At 35.9% G+C, this 21406-nt stretch overlaps 1 protein-coding gene and 1 long non-coding RNA gene across 5 annotated transcripts in view; one reads left to right on the top strand and one right to left on the bottom strand.

Moving 5' to 3' along the window:
* The window catches only part of CEP162 (centrosomal protein 162), a 54730-nt gene that overhangs the window by 15517 nt on the left and 17807 nt on the right, over nucleotides 1-21406 (top strand). For all 4 annotated transcript variants that reach the window (XM_016207325.2, XM_016207324.2, XM_016207322.2 and 1 more), the window contains exons 11-18: nucleotides 546-618; nucleotides 5377-5656; nucleotides 6544-6799; nucleotides 12506-12639; nucleotides 12902-13129; nucleotides 13635-13775; nucleotides 15585-15697; nucleotides 17646-17751. In XM_016207325.2, coding sequence (XP_016062811.2) covers nucleotides 546-618; nucleotides 5377-5656; nucleotides 6544-6799; nucleotides 12506-12639; nucleotides 12902-13129; nucleotides 13635-13775; nucleotides 15585-15697; nucleotides 17646-17751 — 1331 coding nt within the window. The remainder of the gene's footprint in view (nucleotides 1-545; nucleotides 619-5376; nucleotides 5657-6543; nucleotides 6800-12505; nucleotides 12640-12901; nucleotides 13130-13634; nucleotides 13776-15584; nucleotides 15698-17645; nucleotides 17752-21406) is intronic.
* LOC148093082 (uncharacterized) lies at nucleotides 13530-20154 on the bottom strand. The gene is made up of 3 exons (XR_015714572.1): nucleotides 20034-20154; nucleotides 19517-19588; nucleotides 13530-13642 (listed from the first exon to the last, which is right to left on the bottom strand). It is a non-coding gene; the product is annotated as an uncharacterized LOC148093082 (long non-coding RNA).

The raw sequence follows: 21406 nt of genomic DNA, 5'->3' as shown, positions 1-21406 counted from the left end.
GTTTCCCATTTAGTGTAATTTAGATACAATTTGCTGTAGTGATTGTTTCTCAATCTCTGAATTTATTTAAAGGGTTTGTTCAGATGAAATCTGGAAACCAGTGGTTCAACTATAAAGTTAGAGCTGAATAAAATTCAGTTTATTTTCTAATATGCCTTCACCAAATTAAGAAATTACTTGTGTTTTTCACATTTTAAAATCTTTTCCATGTACATATACTAAAGTTATTTTTTAAATAGAGAACAGTATTTTGGGATCAACTAAATACATTTTTAGCAGATAAATGTGTGTGTGAATATATCCATACACATATATTTGATATATATACATATATATACACCAAATATATAGTTATATATATATTGCAAATATAAATATCAAAGGAGGTTGTCTTGGTATAAGTTTACAGTGGGAAATTGGGTTTCTTGTTTGTGTCATTTTGTTAACTATGTTAATCAGAGAAAATGTAATTTTGTTGGTATGAGACATTAAATTAAGCAAGTGACCTAACATTTTTGGTTGCTATTTTAACTTTTTCTCCTTAGATCTGCCGACAGTAGAGGAGCTGATGAAACCTATCAGAATAGATTCCTCTGGTTTGGATTTACAACCTGTGAGGTATGAGATTTTTTTAAGTGGATTGTGCAAGTTGTTCGTTGTTTTGTCACTGGAAACTTGTAGAATCATTTGTTCTTCATAATCATTCCTAGTGAATGGTTAATATATGACTTGTATGTGTCTACCTATGAGTCACAGATCTCTTCTTTTAAAATTACTTTTTTCTCAATGAGTTCATCAGAATTCTTCTAGTGCTAAAATTTAAAAAAATAGATGCTACTAAAAATGTTAATGCTATTAAGTAGTCTTGAAGCTTTACTGAAAAATATAATTTCTTCAGCTTTAAATAGCTCAGGGACAGTTGATTTGAATGAAGAGACGGAAGATGAATTTTATTCTGTATATGAGTCATAGATTTACTTGTTTATAAACCAGTTAGTTTTGTAATTAGTTATAGACTGGCCATCATTCCACAGGGTGAATTTGGGCACAAGAGAAATGGGCTTCATGAAAATGCTCCAGCTCTGGTACATTTAGTGGAAGCTTGTGAGACCTCACTGTTGTTCTCCAACACACAGAATAGCACATCACAATAAGCTTGTCATAAAACAGCTTTGCATTTGTATATTGCATTCAGCGTCACATCCATTATCTCATGTGGTTTTATAACGAATAGGCATCCTTAATCCCCATCATTCAAGTGATGAAGCCACAGTAAACTCACTTTAGTCATGGAGCTCTCACAGGAAGCAGGTGATGATGATGACAGCTAACATTTTTATCACATGCTTACTGTGGGCCAAGTACTGTGCAAAGTTCTTTACATACACTGTTTTATTTAATCCTACAGCAACTCCATGAAGTATATTCCATTATTATCTTCATACATAAGAAAACTGAGCCTAAAAGAGGTTAAATAAATTGCCCAAAGTCATATGACTATGACCAAAGTACACAGGAAGTCCACATGTTTAACCAGTTACATTGTCAGATCTTTGATGTCCATGAAATATTTCTGTGAAAAGTCTGTCATCCATCCATCCATCCATCCATTCATTCATTCATGTTTTCAGAAGACACATTTTGAGCCCCTTCTTGTGTTACATTCTTGTCATGGAAATCCACTTGCAGTTATTTCTTGGCCTTGTTTCTACATTTGTACTAGTTGAGCAAAAATTGATACAGTGAAGCTTACGCTTAAATCCATCTGCTTACATGCTCAGTCTAGTATTCTTCCACTGATCTGCAGTGCTAGCTATTATTTTTAAAGGGCAGATTGTGTTTACTCATCATTGCTGTTTGGGGATATGTTAGTGTTATTGAAGAGATTTTCTACATCTTACGTTTTTGTTGGCATTTAGTAATGTGAATTCTAAAACAGATTACTACATTTGTGTTTAAAAGCCAAAAACAAGTATACTTACATTAAAGGCATAACAATAATTATAGAAATGTCACTAGTATAAATTTTACTACACATATCCAAAAATTCTTTAATAAACTACGGTAAATCTGCTGTAACAGATACTCCTTGAAATTTTCATAGCTTAACATCATGAGAATTTATTTCCTGCTCACATCATAGTCTCATGTGTGTCAGTGGGGTTAGGGTGGGACGCAGCCTTCTTCTGTCATAAACACATGGTTTTATGGTTATCATGTACTCACCCACCCAGTCGATAAAGGATGGTTTAGCGTACTTTCAACTGCCTCAATACAAACTACATTGCTTTAGTCTTTAGTTCACCTTCTATTGATAAGAACTGTCTAACAAGATCCAAGAGGGCTGGAAAATACGGTTTTCTTGTATGCCCAGAAAGAAAAATAAGTGAGCTTGGTAGGCATCTAGCCAGTCTCAGCCAGAATATACCCTTCCGATAGCCAGATTTCCTTTTTACTCTTCTTCGTGCACAGACCCACTTTTCTCCTCCCCAGAGCAAACAGCTCAGAGCCCCACTCAGCGCCGTATCCATCAGATTTCCAGGTGAAGTTCAGTCCTCTCCATCAGGTTTGAATGTGGCTCCTGATTGTCTAATAATCAGTGACTTTAAAAGGCAAGTTATATACTGTCTCCTACCATTGCAATATATAATGGTGGAACTGCAACACGTATTCCCATTCTGAAAGGAAAATACAGTGATAATCATTACTGCAACTTGAAATCCACAATCCATTGGAGAGACCTTTCAAAGACCCCTCCCCCCCCCACACACACAAACAACACACAACACACACACACCTTGCAAATGGGGATTTTCCTTAATTAGGCCATTATTCTGCTCTTAAGGAGGAACTACCCTATAAATACATTGTTCCATATAGCTCCTGGTTCCACTCCTTGGAGGATTTTTCTTGTATTTTGTCGCCCTTGGGCACCCTGAAGTGAGTTTTGCAGGGAAGGTGTGCCCATCTTGGAGAGGGTGTACTCCTTTCTCAGTTCACTTCCTCCCTACAGGTGGTTTTAAGACCCCCAAACAGTCACTGCTTTTTATTTATTTATTTATTTATTTTAAATAAATTAAAAATATTTATTTTATTTTAAAAAATAAATAAGGTTGTGGTTTCTTTGGCATTAGAATTCCTTCAGAAAGTTTAGTAGGCTTCTGATCTTTTTGGTTCCAGTAAGTCCCATGTGCCAGTAACTATACAAAATTCTTTTCTAGACAAAGGTTTTAAATCTTCCTTGTCCCTCTGTGTTTAAATCTTTGTTTCCTTGTCCCTCTGTGGTGTGTGTGTGTGTTTTCCTCTTGATTTAATTGCAGCTGCCTGGATATTATTAGGAATAATGACCTTACATGTGAAAATGACAACTTTAATATGATCTTTGCCAAGGGCTTGAGTCAGTTTTATCAACTGAGAAGTCTCACGAAATTTTGCTATCTCATAGCATTTTTCAGTGCCAAATCTTACTGTTTGAATCTAGACGCAGAAAGTGAACCCAGGAGGCCCTGAGTTTCTAGACTTTCTTCCCTTTGATTTCTTCTTACAAACCTTCCCATCCTGACTTGAGCTCATCTCTTTCTTATAATATCTTGTCAAAGTAGCCACAGTATCTTGCACTTAAAAACTCTGTTTTCTCTGGCCATTTCTCTTAGTACCCCGACTCAATAGGCATGTGGTCGCCTTGTAAACTATTGTAGGTGACAGTTTTGTGAAACATGGGCTGCCACCTCTCCAGCCTCTAGTATCAGTTTCCTTGCCACTCAAAACCCAACCATTAAGCTAATGACATATATTTTAGCTTCTTATCACCATAGCACTCACATTCTAAAGGCAGGAACTAGTAAATTATCCCATCCAGATGCAAGGTAGAAAGGAAATGTAGTTTAGTCTGTACACAGCAAAAGCAGGAAACAGTTTTGATGAACATCTGACCAGGTTTTGCTACATGAAAAATGAAAGAACTATTTTCAGATGATTCCATCTACTTTAGAAGAAGCTTCTAACAGTTACTGAGAAGTTAATCTACTTTATATGGAAATGGTAGCCTCTCAAACTTTCCTTTCATCTTATTTTATGCATTATAAAATTAAATGGCCTAATTGACCGTGATTAAGTAGTTTGAAAATAACAATATCCATATTCTTGGAGCCCCCATAATATGCTAATCTTTAACCACATTTAGAACATTTCAAGGGACATTTTCCATATTTTAAAATCTAAATGGTCTGAAACGTTAGATTGCATTTAACTATTTTAAACCACAGAAATGATTTTATTTCAAAGTTCTCGTGACTTTCTGTTTTACATTAAAATTTTTCCTATACTGTGATGAAATTTATGCCTTTTAATATTTATATCCTATACCTCATTGGCATAAATTATGATTACTTTAGTTTTTTCTAGACATGTATAAAATGCTTTTTCTGCCACAAATGCATGTTGACCTTATAAAATATTATGGTTAAAAGATATATTATGAAAAGTTCACATAGGTGCCTGGCTGGTGTGGCTCAGCAGTTGAGCATCTACCTATGATTCAGGAGATCTCTGTTCAATTTCCAGCCAGGGCACATGCCTGGGTTGTGGGCTTGATTAATGATTCATCAATGATGTTTCTATCTCTCTGTCTCCCGTCCTCTCTTGGAAATCAATAAAGATGTATATTTTAAAAATAAATAAAAAATACACATAGAAATTCATATTTTATTTTTTCTTATACAAAAGCAATCTTAGTCTTGTTTAGTTTTGCTTTCCTTTGAAGTAGGTCTCAGAGTCATTCATGTAATCCCTTATACTGCATTAAAATTATTTGAAATTCAGAACTTTACTTTTTTAAATACGTCTTTATTGATTTCAGAGAGAGGAAGAGAGAAAAATAGAAACATCAATGATGAGTCATTGATCACCTGCCTCTTGCAAGCCCCCTACTGGGGATCGAGCCTGCAACCTGGCCATGTGCCCTGACCAGGAATCGAACTGAGATCTCCTGGATCATAGGTCAGTGCTCAACCGCTGAGACACGCTGTCAAGGCAAAACTCATCAATTTTTTTTTTTATTTAAATAATACTTTATTAAATTTATTGGGGTGACAATGGTTAATATGAACATAATAGGTTTCAGGTGTGGGTTTCTGTGTTACAAGATCTGTATATTGCTTTGTGTGCCCACCACCCAAATTCAAAACAATTATGTGATACTATGTGAGTATACTCTGTTGACCAGAATTGTAGATAATGTATTTAACATTGATGACCTAATTTGAATAGTTACACATATTGAATATGTATATGTCATGTATGTGTATATATATCAATAAAACTCATATTTGAGGAGTCATTGAAGGTTTATTCTCTGTGTCCTGTTTTGTTTTACAGCTATAAGCAACAGGTTGATAGTAAAGAAACGGAAGTTGTAAGCCCTTTGCCTCTTAAGATGAAGCCAAGTGTGTATCAAGAGCCACAAGATGTGAACCAATTTTTTGGCAAAAATGAAGAGAATGTAGTTTTGCAAAAAATAAGAAATGAAAGTATAGAAAATAGCTGTCCGAGAGTAAACACTTCAGAGGAATATATAGATAAAATGTACCTCGATATTTTGAGGAAAAAACTATCTGTTGGTCCTTCAGTATTACCTCAGGATGACAAAATAAAGAAAGTAAGTTAATTTCACATATTGATAAATGAAGTTGCATAAAGTTATATAAGTATTCTTGATACATAAGTACTTCTTAAGCTTGTGGGACTGATTACTTACCAGCCTACACATAGATCCTGGATATTTGTGAGCAATATTTATTACATCAGCCTGTAGTCCCCAAATTCAAAAACACCTCTCTGGCATTAGCTTTGTTTTAGAAGCCATCTTTTACTTTTTTGTTGTTGTTGTTGTTTAGTAAGCATAGTCCAGAATTTGAGTAGCATAAGAAAATAAAATTTATCATTCTAGTGCTCTTCATTCAATCTTTCTAATAGTCCATGTTCTATGTTCTGCAAAAGTAGGTTAAGTTGGTATTTGGTATAAATGCTATTAGAAACTGTTGAGAAACTTGTATTTCATTGTTCCTTTTTCCTCGTTTCTTGACCTATTCTGATTTATAGTTTCATGATCCCAATATTTTATTTTTATTTTACAATTTTGAGTTATGTACTTATCGTAAACCATCTTCAGTTCTTTGTGGAATCAGGCAGAGTATCAGTACTGTTTTATCTTGAGAAATCTAGAGGGAAAAGTAAGATTTTATGTCATTTCAAAATATGTTCCTCTTGTCCTCCCCCATGTTCATTCTCGTAATTACACACAGTTTTCTGGCGGGCTTATTTTGTTACGCTAGTTGCTTTCTTTTATTCCTGACTTTGAAGGTGTGCGGCAAAATACTAAAATTCTGTTGAATTAGACTTAGAGAACTTCAATGTAGTGGTTTGCCTTCAGCAAACTATGTTATTCAGCAATCACTATGATTTTGCCATCTGTTAAATATCTTTATTTACTACTGTAGTTGAAATTCATTGAAGTGCTAAAGAGTGTGTACTTGTTGTGTGCAGACTTTTAGATCTCAGCTCAGTTCTGCAGAAGGGGCTGTAATTGGTAAAGAAGTACCATACAAGAAGGCCAGAAGTGCACCTCCTTTACCTAAAAGAAAACCCCAGAGTGGAGTATATGCATCAGTGAGGAGCTCGGGCTATGGAAAGCCCACTTCACCATTCAGGACATCCTCTGCTCTTGAAAGGAAAGCTTCAAAGGACATGAGAAGCAAAAATGTGAGGTCTGTTCCCCCCTCAAATCAAGCTAGGAAAAAAGGTAATCATATACTCTTTTCATCATAGAATTGACCCTAAAACATGGGTTTGAACTTCCCAGGTCCACTTATATGCAGATTTTTTTCAGTAAATACTGTAAATGTATTTTCCTTATGATTTTCTTAACATTTTCTTCTCTATAGCTTACTTTACTGTAAGAATACAGTATATAATACATAAAACATACAAAATATGTGTTAGTTGACTGATTATGTTATCAGTAAGGCTTCCAGTCAACAGTAGGCTATCAGTACTTAAGTTTTGGGGGGTCAAATCATACATAGGTTTTTGACTGCATGGGGAGTTGGCACCTCTAATCCCTATATTGTTCAAGGGTCACCTGTAGTGTATTATTTTACTTTCCTTGTTCTCTCCTTTTCCTGTTTCCTTCTCTTCTTCTCTGAACTTTCCTTATTCATAGAAAAGAATTAACCTTAAGATACACATTCTGTTTCTGAAAGATTCAATTCATAGGAGGTTTTTCATCATTACTTCTGGGTTTTCCTGAGTGAGAACAGAAAATATGGGAAGTGAATATAAGATAGGAGAGTCAAACCTCCTCATCTGGTTTGCTCTGTAATAGCCAGTGTTTACCAGAGAAGAGCTATAAATTCAGAATGCAATGGCAACCTACAAATAAAGGTTCACAGAGAGATTATCTAGACATTAGTTCAATATAGACTTGGAGAGGCAGGATGTTTTATTTACCACATATTGCATATTTTTGTACATCACGGTGCCTCTGTTATTTCCAAATGTAGTCATTTATATCGACAGTTGGAAAGGTAATTTTCAACTTGGAGCCCATGCAGCTATTAAAAGAAATAGAAATGTTCAGGTCAGAGCAACATTCCTGCTGCCTGTAGACCCCATTGGGAAAGGGAAGCAGTAATGGAGCCAGAAGCTTTCTGTCCTTTTCTCTGTGGTTAAATTGAGTAGTTGACCAGTTTCATCGTTGTTACATGGCGATAGTTACCAGAATGATCCTCGTGGAAAATTTATTTCTAGCTTACAGTACCTTTCCTTGCCTTTCCCTACAGCTATCCATTTCAGGACCACTTGGACTATACAGACATGCCTCATTTTATTGCGCTCTGCTTTATGGAGCTTCACAGAGGTTATGTTTTTTAACAATGGAGGGCAAGACCCTCCACCAGCAAAAAAGATTACGACTCACTTTATTGGAATATTCACTTTATCACAGTGGTCTGGAGCCAAACCCTCAGTATCTCCAAGGAATGTCCGTGTTTGAAACGTTTTAGGCATCAAAGACTCTCTCCTCCTGCCTTTGTGAATGTTCTTTTGCTGCAGCCTGCGCACGTAAGGTGGAAAGGCTAGGGCTGACCTATGTCAGAGTGAAGAACAGCAGTTGGGGTTGGCTATCCTGGAGAGACAGGACTGTGATTCTGTTGGATTAACATAAGCATCCTGCTGTTCCTAACCTAGGAACCCCTAATCCCTTCCCCTAAGAAGTCTTTTCTTGTTCTCTTTTGTCTTACTCTTGTGTGGAACATTAAGCTGGTGATATCATTGGATCTGATACTTAATATTAAGAAAAGACCTTGGAATGTTTATCAAATTTTAGAATCAACAAGAAGAGTATGAAAATTTTTCATTAATGTTTTATGAGTATTCATTTTGTAGCAAAAAAAATGCAATTTTTAAAAATATTATTTATTCTATTTATTTTAGATAAATGAACCCCTAACACCTCCTAAATGATATCTTCATTCCACACCTTCCTTTTGAATTGATAAGTAAAATGCAGTGGCGTCATTAGCTGGCAGTGAGGATGGGCAGGGGTGTTGCAGGAGCGAAGGGTAGATGTGAATGAGTTATCCTAGAGGATTATACTGCCAGCAGCAGAGAGTCCACTTGAAGTTAATGATCATGAATTTAAATTGAGACAAGGTAGGGGGCATGTGTGTGTTTGTGTATTTGTGTGTGCATGGCTTTGTTGCTGCATAATTGGCGGTATTCGTTGGTTGTATAGCTGAATTTACCAAGGGGAGTGTTTTTTTGCCAAATGAGTACAATGAACTGAGAGAGGACCAAGAAGGTAATGAAGGAAGAAGTGACTTCAAGGGGTGTGATACAGTTTGAAACAGGTAGAATCAATCAATAAACTGTGAGTCCCAGTGGGGCGGGAGGTAGGAGATAGGATTGATAGAGAGTAAATGCCTAAGACAGAGATTTGGTAGTGATTGGAAAAAAGTCCTGGAGTATGCCTGCCTCATGGGAGTGAGTAGCTGAGGTGGAGAGAAGTTTAAGGAACCAAAAGCCAGGGGTTTGAAAGTATTACTCTGACTATGTTGAAGTTATTAAACTGAGTGAAGACAAAAGTAATGTCACAGAACATGGAAAAGAAACGTGGAGGTGATATAGAGGTTGATAGATGAAGGCAACAATATTTTTATGAGTACTTATTTCAAAATTTTATAGTATTTATGAATACCAAGGTAAAAATAAAACACATCACTAAAACTTACATTAAAGTACAATGATGAACTATGGCTGCCTATTTTTATACCAAGCTACTTTTTTTTTATTAGACTATTAGGTATGATTATTTTATCCATCTTTTTATTGAAAAAATTGCCCAAGTCAATTTTATTTTTATTCATAACTATAATTCCTTTAGGGTGGTTGTTAGTTGTCACAGGTTGGGTTCTCCAAGAAGCAGGTTCTGAGATGGAGAGTTGTGCACAGAAAGTCTAGAGCATGTACTTGGGATCAACATCGGTTAAGAGGAAAAGGAAGCCCAACTACTGGGGCTCTCCAAACAGAAGGCTTTTCTCTTTCTTGTAACAAAGAAGCCAGGGATACACAGTTCAGAGCTGTGCAAAAAACCAGATCCCTTCTTTGCTGTTGCAGAATCCTGACTTTTGTCTTCATTATCATAAGATGGTTATTCAGCCTCCAGTCTTGTCGTGAGGAAAGGTAAAAGGTAGAAGGTGCATGCCAGTTAAATCGTCAACCTCTTAAACAGGAAAGCAGGCACTTTTCTAGAAGCTCCATGTAGGAAAGTTTTGCTTTCATCTTATTGGCCAGAACTTTGACCACATGGCCACCCGCAGTGGCATGATGTCCAGGGAGATGACTGTCCAGGACAGAGTTAGGTTTCTGTTAACTCTTGTGCTTTTATTTTGAGACTAATACTTTTATTGTCATGAAAGGAAGAGTTGTTCACTATTTAAATAAAAAATACAGAAGAGTAAAAAGAAGAAAGCAATAACTGAGCCAGAAACAACTGGTCCATGCCTCTCACTACATATGTACTTAGAGATGAAGGCAGCATGAGTAAATGGAAGGCAGGAGAGAGGCAGACTTATGGATAAGTGGACAAAACACACTATAACAATAAGATCACATTTTACAAGTTCTTTTATAATAAAATATTAGATTTGGTTTTACTCAAATCTGTAAAGAGAAAAAGAAACCCCATCCTAAGAAATATTGTCTCCCAAAAGATCCCTTTTAAGAAAATACATAATGAAAACCTCTCAAAGGTTAAAACTGTGTTGTTCTTTTTTAAAATTTTATACATTATTAGTTTTCCCTTCTATGAAATATAAGACTCTTAGATCCCCCACTCACACGCCTCCTACCCAGTTTTGTTGGTTTAATTTTTACTTGTTCAAGATATATTTATTATAGTCTCTCCTACATCTGTAACTTCCCTCAGCTTTTGAATTTAGATCTTGGTTTTGATTATTAAAGAGATTGAATGCTTTTCACCAGTCCTTTAGCCATAGCTTCTTCATTCTGGAATTATTTTGATTGCTTTCTTATTTGACTGAATTTTCATAATCCATTGTTTTTTCAAGAAGGGCTCATGAATTTCAAATTCTGCAATGTTTTCATGTTTGAATTTTATATCCAAGTAAGTTTTCTTTCATGTATAAAGAGAGAAAATACTGTCCACATATCATCGTTGAAAATAATTACTTAGCAAAATCAAAATTAAGAACCTAGGGAGAGTTCTGGTATAAAAGCAATGACTGATCACAGCTTGAACAAGATCCACCTGCCACTCTTGGTTGGCTGCCCTGTCCTAGAGAGAATCACAGTGCCAGCAGATCACACCCCATTCATTGGCCACATGAATGGGCCTTTCTGGATTTGGAAGGATTAATGCCTGCTTTTCCAATGATTCAAGCAATTTCTTAGTAAATGCTTTCAGAAATTTCTCCAAAAAACCTTCTAATTAAAGTAGTCCAGTTAAACATGATTACTATTCTATAAGGAAAATGTCTGTATGCCTAGGAAAAGATTGGAATCTTTGCATGAGGTACTATTGGTGGCTTGTTTCTTCTTTAGACTTTTCTTTATTTTCCAGATCTTTAATAACCATGTATTTCACTTTTAATAAAAAAGTAAACTTTAGACTTAAAAATTTAGCATTTTGAAGAAATTATATATGTAAAAATATATATATATGTACATATATATATATTTTTTTTAATCTTAGAGAAGGTAGTGATTGTCAACCCATATGCCTCAAGAATTTTTAAACCATGTAATACCTGACTATTTAGTCAGGGGCACTGATCTCTTTTCCCTTAGATTGTTAAATTAAAAAGTGACAACAGCCAACACAACAGTAGCCATCTGGTATGAATGAATCACAATTATACCCTATTTTTTGGCAGATAAGCAAAAATATTTTTGTTGTGCCACAGAATTTTAGTCATTAGTTTATGTGTGCCATGAGATGATAAAGGTTAAAAATCACCGCTCGAAGGCAGTCAGATAATGTTTACTGAGTGTTCAGCGCAGAACCTGTAGCATTTGAATGTGGACCTCAAGATCTCTTGTAGGTATTTCCCTTAAATTTTTTTATTACTAACTGAATTTATTTGCCTTAGAATTATTTCTACTGTTTGTGGTTTACAAGCTACCTTAAAAGCTGAAAATTTGAGCAGAATATACAGTAATTACATTTTTTTCTAATCGAATATATATTGTCAGGGTAGTAGAGCAGTATTATAATTTTATATTTTTTAAAAAATATGTTTTTATTGATTTCAGAGAGGGGAAGGGAGAGCGAGAGAGAGATAGAAACATCAGTGATGAGAGAGAATCATTGATCAGCTGCCTCCTGCACACCCCCAACTAGAGATCCAGCCTGCAACCCAGGCATGTGCCCTGACTAGGAATCGAACCATGACCTCTTGGTTTATAAGTCAACGGTCAACCACTGAGCCATGCTGGTGGACTAATTTTATCTTTTTATATCAGTTTTGACTAGCTGTTATAAAGTTTCCATGTGATATATATTATTCCATTAATACTGTAATATCTTGATACACACTTATAAAAAGCATGCTTTGAAAGTACACATAATTTCAACTAAAGTGCTTTATAAAGTTATTAGCTGCTCTTTTATTGTTTAGATATTCTTACTTGCTAGTGCTGTGAACTTTTAAAAGAATAATTTATTCAAAAGTAGCAAAGCTTTAAAATTATCCCAATCCACATTCTCCCATTTATTTAGCTCCATTTGTCATTTGGCATGACTCTTAGGTCCATTAGCAGTCTGTGTCAAATTGAGATGAATATTGATTATGGACAACAGTTCTGAGTTCAGTGTTATACACCAGCCTTTTTGAGATCCTCATTTATCTTATTCCTACATAATTGCTGAACACAACATTCAACTTTGTTTGCATTTGTGGTGTTTTTATCTATTGTCTACATTATTTAGAAATCTTATCTGAGACAAAACTCATCAAGCCTGCAGCATTGGGTAAACCAGCTCCCAAAACTGAAAGTTGCCTGGCTACTTCTAAGAAGTCTGAAGACCCTGCAGAAACTGGTTCCTGTGTTCAGTTTCAGAATGTAGGTATTAAATTTCAAAACAATATTCATACTGTTTATATGTTCTAAAATCATATTAAAACCAAGTTATAAGTAACAAAATATGTGAAATTTCTTTTGCTTCAAGTGCTCACTCTTATTGAACGCGTATTGATTTTCTTATTTAGCAGAACATTATTATATTAACCTCGTCATTTTATTCTATGTGGTGGTTTTTCTTCAAAGCACCTGTCTTTGAATCTTATATGTAAATCTGTAATGAAGTAATGCTTTTCCTTAAAAGGATTCTTCAGTATACCGTGATGGGAACATGGACACAGAATTAATTATGTTTAAGAGAGTTCAGGAAGCAGAGGAAAAATGGAGGGGTGCGCAAGCCCTAATTGAGCAAATTAAAGCCACATTCTCAGAAAAAGAGAGAGAGCTGGAAAATAAGATGGAAGAACTAAAGAGACAACAGGAAAAGGAACTCTTCAAATTGAGTCAGGACAATTATATTCTTCAAGCCAAGGTACTAGACATATTGTCCTATTTTTCTTTTTTATTGATTAAAAAAGAACTTGTACTCCCTGCTAAATGCATTGTCATCTTTTATCCCTGGGGCTGTTTGGCTTGATGTAGTCACTGTATAAAACATGAGCATAGTTTCTGAGAGTGCCTCTTTACACAAGAGCCTAAATCCAACCCCATGGGGCAAAACATTCAAAATTTTTATCAGCTCATTTTGATACTTCTGTTAGCAGTCTTTTTTAAAATAAATCCCATCATTCACTGTGATCTTCAGAGAAGACAGTTCAGAAGGAACTGCTATAGAAGATCAAGTTTTAGAGACTGGCACTGTGTAGCATTTCTGAGTCCCTTCCATTTCAGAACCATCAGCACAAAACAACACTGTAATAATTTACCTATTGTTGGTGTTACGTTAATTCCAGCATGTTTGTAAGACTGTTATTCTTCCTCACTTGTCACTTCATCATTTCTTTCCCCCAATAAAATAATTTCTGCATTTTCTCAAGTTAAATAGCTTTGGAGAAACAAACAAAAAACAAAAGTGGTTACATTTTGGAGAAGCAGCTGATCCTGTCACTGAAGAGAAATTAAAGCAAATCCAAAAAGAAATACAAGAACAAGAGACACTTCTTCAAGGATACCAACAGGTATGATGATCCTTCAGCACATAGTGAGGTGGTTCTTGAGATCCTTCGATGATAAAAATAAGGCATATTAAAATATTTAGGTGCTCATTTAAATTCATGGGAATTTTGGCAAATCTGAGGGCATGATCATTTGTCCATTTCTCATGGCAAAATTAGAGTGGTTAAGAGCACAGGTTCAGGATACAAACAATCTGGTTTTAGACTTAGCTCTACCACCTGCTATGCAGCCTTGGGCAAATGACTTCACCCTAAGCCAGTTTCCTCATCTGTGAAATGGGGATGATGATGATAATACCTGTCTCATAAGGCAGTTATGAAATAAAAATAAGACAGTACAAACTAACCTCTTAGTGCCTGACACAGAGTAACCAATCAGTGAATGTTGACTGTTATTTTTAACAGCCATGTTCCTTAAAAACTTTCCTATTTTTCTGTAATGCTTTCCAGTAGATAATATTGAATAGTTTTTTGTTGTTTTTAATGTTTTTTTAATTGTTGAATTAGTTTTATTATTATATTGAAAAATATGAATCTGAAATCAATTGAGAGTGAAAGAATTTTGAATTAAATGGGAGGAAATTTGTGTGTCCTACAGAAAGCAGGTATTTGTGATATGTGATGGAATCTTGGTGATGTTGACCTGACAGCCAACCAGGACAGGTTTAGTGATCTCCAGCATGAGATTTCATCTTAGTTCCCCCTCCCCCCCCACCTGGTTTTTGGTTTTTGGCTTTTTTTTTTTTTTTTTTTTTTTTTTTTTTTTAACTTCCCTCCCCTTCTCCTGTCTTACTACCCTTTTCTCTCTTCACAACCTTAAACATTGAGCCTACCAATGACAAGCATTGTCATCCAGGGACATCCCAAAGAAAGCATTACCACATCAGAGATTACAGTGTTTACTGTAAATGAAATGGGACTGATTTTGCAGGACACATTGCCCTTGAGTTTGACCCTTCGAAACCCTTGGCCTGCCGTTCTGATCTTGCTATACAGAATATGGGTTTTCAGGAGGATTTCACAGACCTATAAGTTTGCCAACCACCCCCTCCCACAAAGTTACCATAAAACATATGTATCTATATATATTTATGTACTTTTCTGGGTTTCATTAATTCTGCAGATAATTTAAGCACAGTTGGCCAGCTAGGCACTAGGCCAGACATTGTGAGATGGATCCTAGTTTTCGTTAGGTCCTTGGTGTTCATCATATTCATAATTTTAGAGGTTAGTAAGCCAGAGCACCTGAGCCCAGGTTGGTACTTTCTCCCTTTGGTCTCCCTATTTCAGCTACTTCTTAGCTCAAGCCTAGTGGTGAACTGAGTCTAGTCTCTACCTTGTCCTGATCTTTCAGAAACACCCAAGTCTATAACTCCCTGATCAAAGAAAGTTCCAGAAACAAGCATGGACACTCATTGTGGCTAAATCAAATTACCTCACCAGGGCCAGAAACAAAAAAGAGGGTGCAAACAGTCCCTCTGGCCTCTCCATCCTGGAGCGCGGAGTTGGACTGCTGTTACTACTGCAGTCACGCACCATTTACTCTTGTGAAATGCAGTGCCTCGTACTGGCATTAGGCGCTTTGGCTTTGGGAATTTTTGCAACTCTTTTTGAATAAGCATTTTTGAAAGAATTGTTTTCAGACAAGTTTTCTTCTGTGGTAATATAAAGAATTTGAAAAAGATTTTGCTTACTTAAAAACAAGAAATTTTTTAAAACTTTAAAAATGTTTAAAGGATGTATTTGTTATGATCATATATACTTATATAAGTGCTACTTTTAACTAAAATGTAATTTTCTATGTATAAAAAGGAAAACGAAAGATTGTATAACCAAGTGAAAGATCTCCAAGAACAAAACAAGAAAAATGAGGAGCGAATGTTCAAGGAAAACCAGAGCTTATTCAGCGAGTTAGCTTCCTTAAAGTAGGTCCTCTTTCAATTGCTAAAGTCAAATAGACTGTTTCTAAGCATTTTATTGTTATATTAATAATACAGTTAGTTATACTTAGAAATGAAAGTTTGTACACTGATTACAGTTTTGTAACTTTTACATTTTTATTGAATAGATTTTTCTTTTGGTATTAGATAAGTAATACCTACTATAGTATTTTCATCATATTTATATTTGAGTTTGAGGTCAGTTTCAGAAAACTGAACAAAAAATATTCCTCTTGATCTATCGTTAAGCCTGAGATGCTATATAATGATATTAGTAATAATGCCTTTCATAATCTAAACAAAAATCATACGGTGTCACTTCTGCCGTAGGTCAAATTCCATACAAGTAGAGTCACAGATGGGGATCTTTGTGGAGGTGATTTTCTAGAGGAAACTCAGGAGAAAAGCAGCAAAAGCAGCAAGATGAGGGGTGGATAGGGGAAGGGAAGTAAGAATGTGTTCTCAGGTGAGACTGGCTTCATTCTGCTCTCAGGAGGAAGCTCAGGAGAACAGATTGTGTCACGTAGTAGGTCCCCACTTGAGGCAAGAGAGGGCAGCCTTTTGTACCCCTAAGCTAGTCTGTCACTGGCCAAAAGGTGCCCCAGGAAGGGGAAGGGGGACATCCTTTGGACTCCCAACCCAGTCTGTCACTGGCTGAGATGTGTACCAGGAAGCAGTTGAGGAAATGTCCTCTGGGCCAGTGGAGGAGTTGCTGTTTTTCTGAGGCATTTCTCCAGAAAGGAGAACCTTGAGTTATCAACCAACACTCATCATGGAAAGCCAATGGAGCACCAGCATCTACTTAGGAATCATGTCTCAGGTCTTTGGGATGTTACTACATCCAGCTTTAACATATTAAGTGAAAAAGCTGAACCCATAAACATGGGCATGCTAGGATATTCTCTGCTTTTAGGCGATGACTGCCAGTTGTACATCATTTCACATAAACACCTAATTACTCAGGACTGCTATCAGAAGAAGTTTCTTTGGCTGTGAATGTCATGAGTGCTATATGTATTCATACTTCTTGCTCTTGTTGTTGTTGTTAGATAACCTAGGGTATAAGAGGCAGGGCTGCTGTTAGCTCATACTCATCTTTCATGAAAAATAAAAATAAAAATGCACCTTTGTAGCAGACAAAACTAGAAGGTAAACAGGTTGGCAAGCAAGGGTGTTTCTGTAAATTAGGGGGGGAAATGCTCCTTTTCCCTGCTAAGGGTGACCCTAGCCCAAGGGTAATAATCTGCACAGTTCTGATGCATGAAAGCATTTATATCTGCTTTCTTCCCAGATGTTTCAATTAAGTATTTAAAAATGTTACATTTTATACTGCCTGGCTTTTAAAAGAGAGCTATTCCAGGATCCAAAATTGAAACTCTAAATGAACTTTCATAATGAAATAAATGATTTCTTTAGTACATTAGGGTTAGATGATCACATATGGGTTCTTAAACTCCTTATATAATGTCTCTGGAAAGAGAAAATTTGAATCTAAGGGAAAAATAGCAGACTGTATTTGGTTTTGTTAGTTTCCATGTGTGTAATTTGCAATTTGTGTTTCTCAGAAAGGAGTCTAGAATGATGTGACAAGGAGTACATACACCACAGGAAATATGCAGCACATCTATCTGGGACATTGATTTCTTCTTCTGAGAATTGCTAGGAAATACTTTTATAGTCCTATTTAATTATACATTTAAAAACCTGTAATCTTGGGGTTTCAGATTAAACAAAAACTTTTCCCTTAAAGTATAATTTTCTTTAAGTAGTATTTTATTCTTTAAATTAAATAAACTTTTTATCTTCAGTGACTCACACAGTTCTAACATCCATTAGAGTTTTTAATTTTTAAAAATTGAATATTTTGCATTGAAAAGAGTGCTTTGTAAAAAAAAAAAAAAAACCAAACATTTTTATTTTCAAAATAAATCAGAGAACAGATGCAAAGAAATCGTTTCCTGTCTCAAGCAGTTGAAGATTCACAACCCACTAGAAACCAGAATTTTACAGATCTGTTAATAGAACTACGGATGGCACAGGTAAGTTGTATAAGGATTTTAACTATTATTGATAGTAAAGATTATTATTAAAAAATTTCCATGTGTGTAAAAAATCTGTTTTTGTAATTTATGAATAAATAAGATCCTTTTATAAATTTCATACCATTTAAAATAAGAAATACTAAACATTAGCATTTAGCGTAAATGTAGAGGAAACAACGTAATGCTTGTTTTAGATGGCGTCCTCTTTTAACCTCTCTTGAGGCATTTATTATATGGAGCCACGTTGGAGGCGTAACCTTACTTAGGATATGCATACAGTATTCCAAACAAATTCCTCATGGAAAATGTGCAGCTAAAATAGGAAAATAATTTGAAGATGGTTGTTCACCTTAAAAATGTACTTGGGGTTTTACCTGTCTTCCTAAGAGGACTGTGCACTTCTATGGGGCAGAAACTATATCTACAAATATTTGTACTTTACATACCTAACACAAAGGTAAAATGCAATAGTTGCTCCCTAATTTTTATTTTTATTAATTGTATTTTCTGGAGCAGTATTTATCAATGGGAGACACTTTGGAATTTGGGGCAGGTTAATTCTATTTTAAGCAGCACAATGTCATGTCTTGCATAATTTTTATAATCCCTGTCCCACCAGTCATCATAACAATCAAAACCACTGCTGTTTCCAAACATCCTGTGGGAGGGCAATTAATTCTCCCCACTCCCTCCCCTTAAGAATCATAGCACTAAACTAAAAAGGCCTTCCATTCTATTTGAGTGATTATGTAAACTAAAAAAATTCCAATTACATACCATTTTAATTAGAAATTTATTATATGAAGTGAGGTTACAGTTACATAGACATTTAAATATACTATAGTTTAATAATTGATGTTTAACAGGTTTTTGTAGTATATAAAATGCAGTTTCAAATGAATCCAGAGAACTTTCTTCATATATATGTATGTACAGAATAACTATTAGGTACTAGGTAAATAGGTAGAAAGAAAGAGTAAACGATTGGACAGCAAACACACACCCATCTCCCTTTATCAGTGGGCCTCAACATTAGCTAAAGAGAATTAACATTGCCATATTTTATGAAGGCTTAGAAAAACATGGTAGGGTTTTAAGCATAGCATTAGCTTCATTTGAAGGCTATTATTAGTGATTTTTTAAAACTACTGTTTTGAGCATATTTTTCTGGCAAATAGGAAACTAAAATTGCCACTAAAATCACTGAAAAATGCTGGATAAACTGTGATAAGCATCTTGTAAATGCATAAGCAAGCTCTCAAGAAAGTAAGGAAAATCTCTGGGAGTCAGAAATGAACAGGGATAAAAACCGAGCAGTAAGCATCACTCCTGTGCCACAGTCCAGTAACCACGGGGCTTGAGCTTTAACAGCAAAGTGGAGACAAGATTCCAAGACTTCAAAAGGCCACATCCTTCGGTAAAACAGTGCACCAGGAGAAAATCCACCCACCTTCATAAGGGGCTGAGATGTCAAGTAAGCTTTTGTCTTAACCTTGCTGACCGGTCACAAGATAACTGGTGTCTGGACTTACATTAATTTAAGTAATTTTAAACACCTTGCTGACTGATCATGACAGAAAAGTAGCCAGCAGCATGGGCGAGTTCTGGCTCAAAATAGCCAGTCAGCAAGGTATTAACTTGATCTCTAGATAGGGAAGGGGAAAAACTCCCATCTGCTTGATGCCCGTGCTTTCCTGGTTGTTCAATACAAATGCCATTTCTTCTGCCTTCATTTGTGTTTTAGTATTTGACTTGACATTACCTGCAGGGGATGTTCATGTTCAAACAGCAAAAAAATAAACTGATCTTGAGTCAGTGATGACCTCTGGTGTGCCTAGAAGAAACAAGTACAAAACAACTCTCAGAGGTATACACCCTTAGCCAAGTTCACACAGTAATCCTACAGATAAAATCCTGCTGACAGTATACTCACAGTATAAAATTACAAAGCCCAGAGAAACAATCCGCATGAGCATGCATGGGACAGTTTAATAAACAGCAGGATTAGCATCCCAATAGAGTTATTGAGTAGGCTATAAAATAGCCTTTAAATGATTATACAAAATAAATAAGACTTCTTAGCAGTGGGAAGTCTCAGTCCCTGAACAGATATAAGAATAAAGTGGACATCCATTTAAGCAGTGATTGCATGTTTGAACTCAAGATGTGTAAAGTTCCTTTGAATTGTAAAATTCTATGATGCCATGAAGTAGGCACTGCAAGAGAACATTTCTAAATTGGTTTAATTAATTAAACAAAGGGTATTTGTAGAAAGATACCTGAGCATTCAAAAACTTGAAGAAACTCAGTGCTTGCCTGAAAAGACATCTACGGAAGATAAAACACTGAAGTGATGCAGTTAGGTCCATGATGCAGCTAGAAACCAAGATCATATAATACTTTATGAATGGATTGTTTCCTTAGTAAGACTGGATTTTAGATTGTAAGGCAGTATAATACAGAATTTGTAAGAATTTTTATTTTGAAACTTAACTATACCAACTGTACTACCATGAGTCCAAGAGTTTCTTCAGCAGTTACGAGTTCAGTTCAATGTACATTTACTGAGTATCTGCCATGTTCTTAGCCCCATAAATAGGTAGTAATAAATCAGTCTTGGACCCCATAGAGCTTTCAGCCTAATAAAGAGAAAAGGCATGTACACAAGTCAATGTCCTATGAAATTGGAAGTAATAAACGCTATACTAGAGGTACAATGACAGTTTGTGGGAGCGCAGAGGAGATCATCAGGAGTAGCCTCATCTGAACTAAGCTTTGAAGAATAAGGATGATTTTGTCAAGCAGCAGAATGGGGACCATTGAGAGTAGTGTGGAATGTAGGGCATATTGAGAATTCATTCAACATTTTTTTTGATGTGCCAACCATTTTTTATGCATTTATGATACAAAGGTTAGCAAAGTTAAGCCCTGTTTCAAGTAAATATATAGTAATGTCAGGTGGTGATGAGTGTTATGAGAAGAAAATAAAGCAATATACCTGAGGGCCAGAACGGGGGTTGCTGTTTTAGAAAGAGTGATCAGGGAAGGTCTTCCTGCATCTTCATTTGAAGAAGTAAAGGAGCAAGCCACCTGCTATCTGGGTGCAGAGTGCTGTGGGCAAAGGAAATAGTAAGTGCAAGCATGTTGGGGTAGGAGTGTTCTGGGTGAGGTCAAAGAACTAGGAGGTCTGTGTGGCTGGAGTAGAGTGGGAAGGGGAAGATTTGTAGTAGATGCAGTCAGAGGCATGGGCAAGGCTGGGTTGTATGACATCGAAGGTCATAGTAAGGACTTGGGGTCCTTGGAGGATGGGAGCCACCAGAGAGTTTCAAACAGGAGTGATATTAACTGACTCTTAAAAGCAATTCCTCTGGCTGCTGTGAGGAGAATGATCTGTAGGTTTTGAGGGTGGAAGACGCAGGCTAGTTAGGAAGTTACTACAATATGCAGAAGTTAGAACAGTAGTGAGAAAGTCTTTCAGACTGCTGAGTTAGCTGATTAGAACTGATTTTAGTAGGCTCTGGGGAGCTATTGAGAGGTGATGAAATCAGAGCTAAAATTTAGGAAAAATAATTAGCAGTATTTGTGGTGGATTGTGTGAGAGAGACTGCTACAATTTATGGTGGTTTAAAATTAATTTGCTTTTGTATTTCTG

This window comes from Miniopterus natalensis, chromosome 5, assembly GCF_054644295.1.
Source record: "Miniopterus natalensis isolate mMinNat1 chromosome 5, mMinNat1.hap1, whole genome shotgun sequence".
Classification (NCBI taxonomy): Eukaryota; Metazoa; Chordata; class Mammalia; order Chiroptera; family Miniopteridae; genus Miniopterus; species Miniopterus natalensis.
The sequence above is the reverse complement of the archived record's forward strand: the minus strand, read 5'-3'. Positions and strand labels throughout refer to the sequence as shown.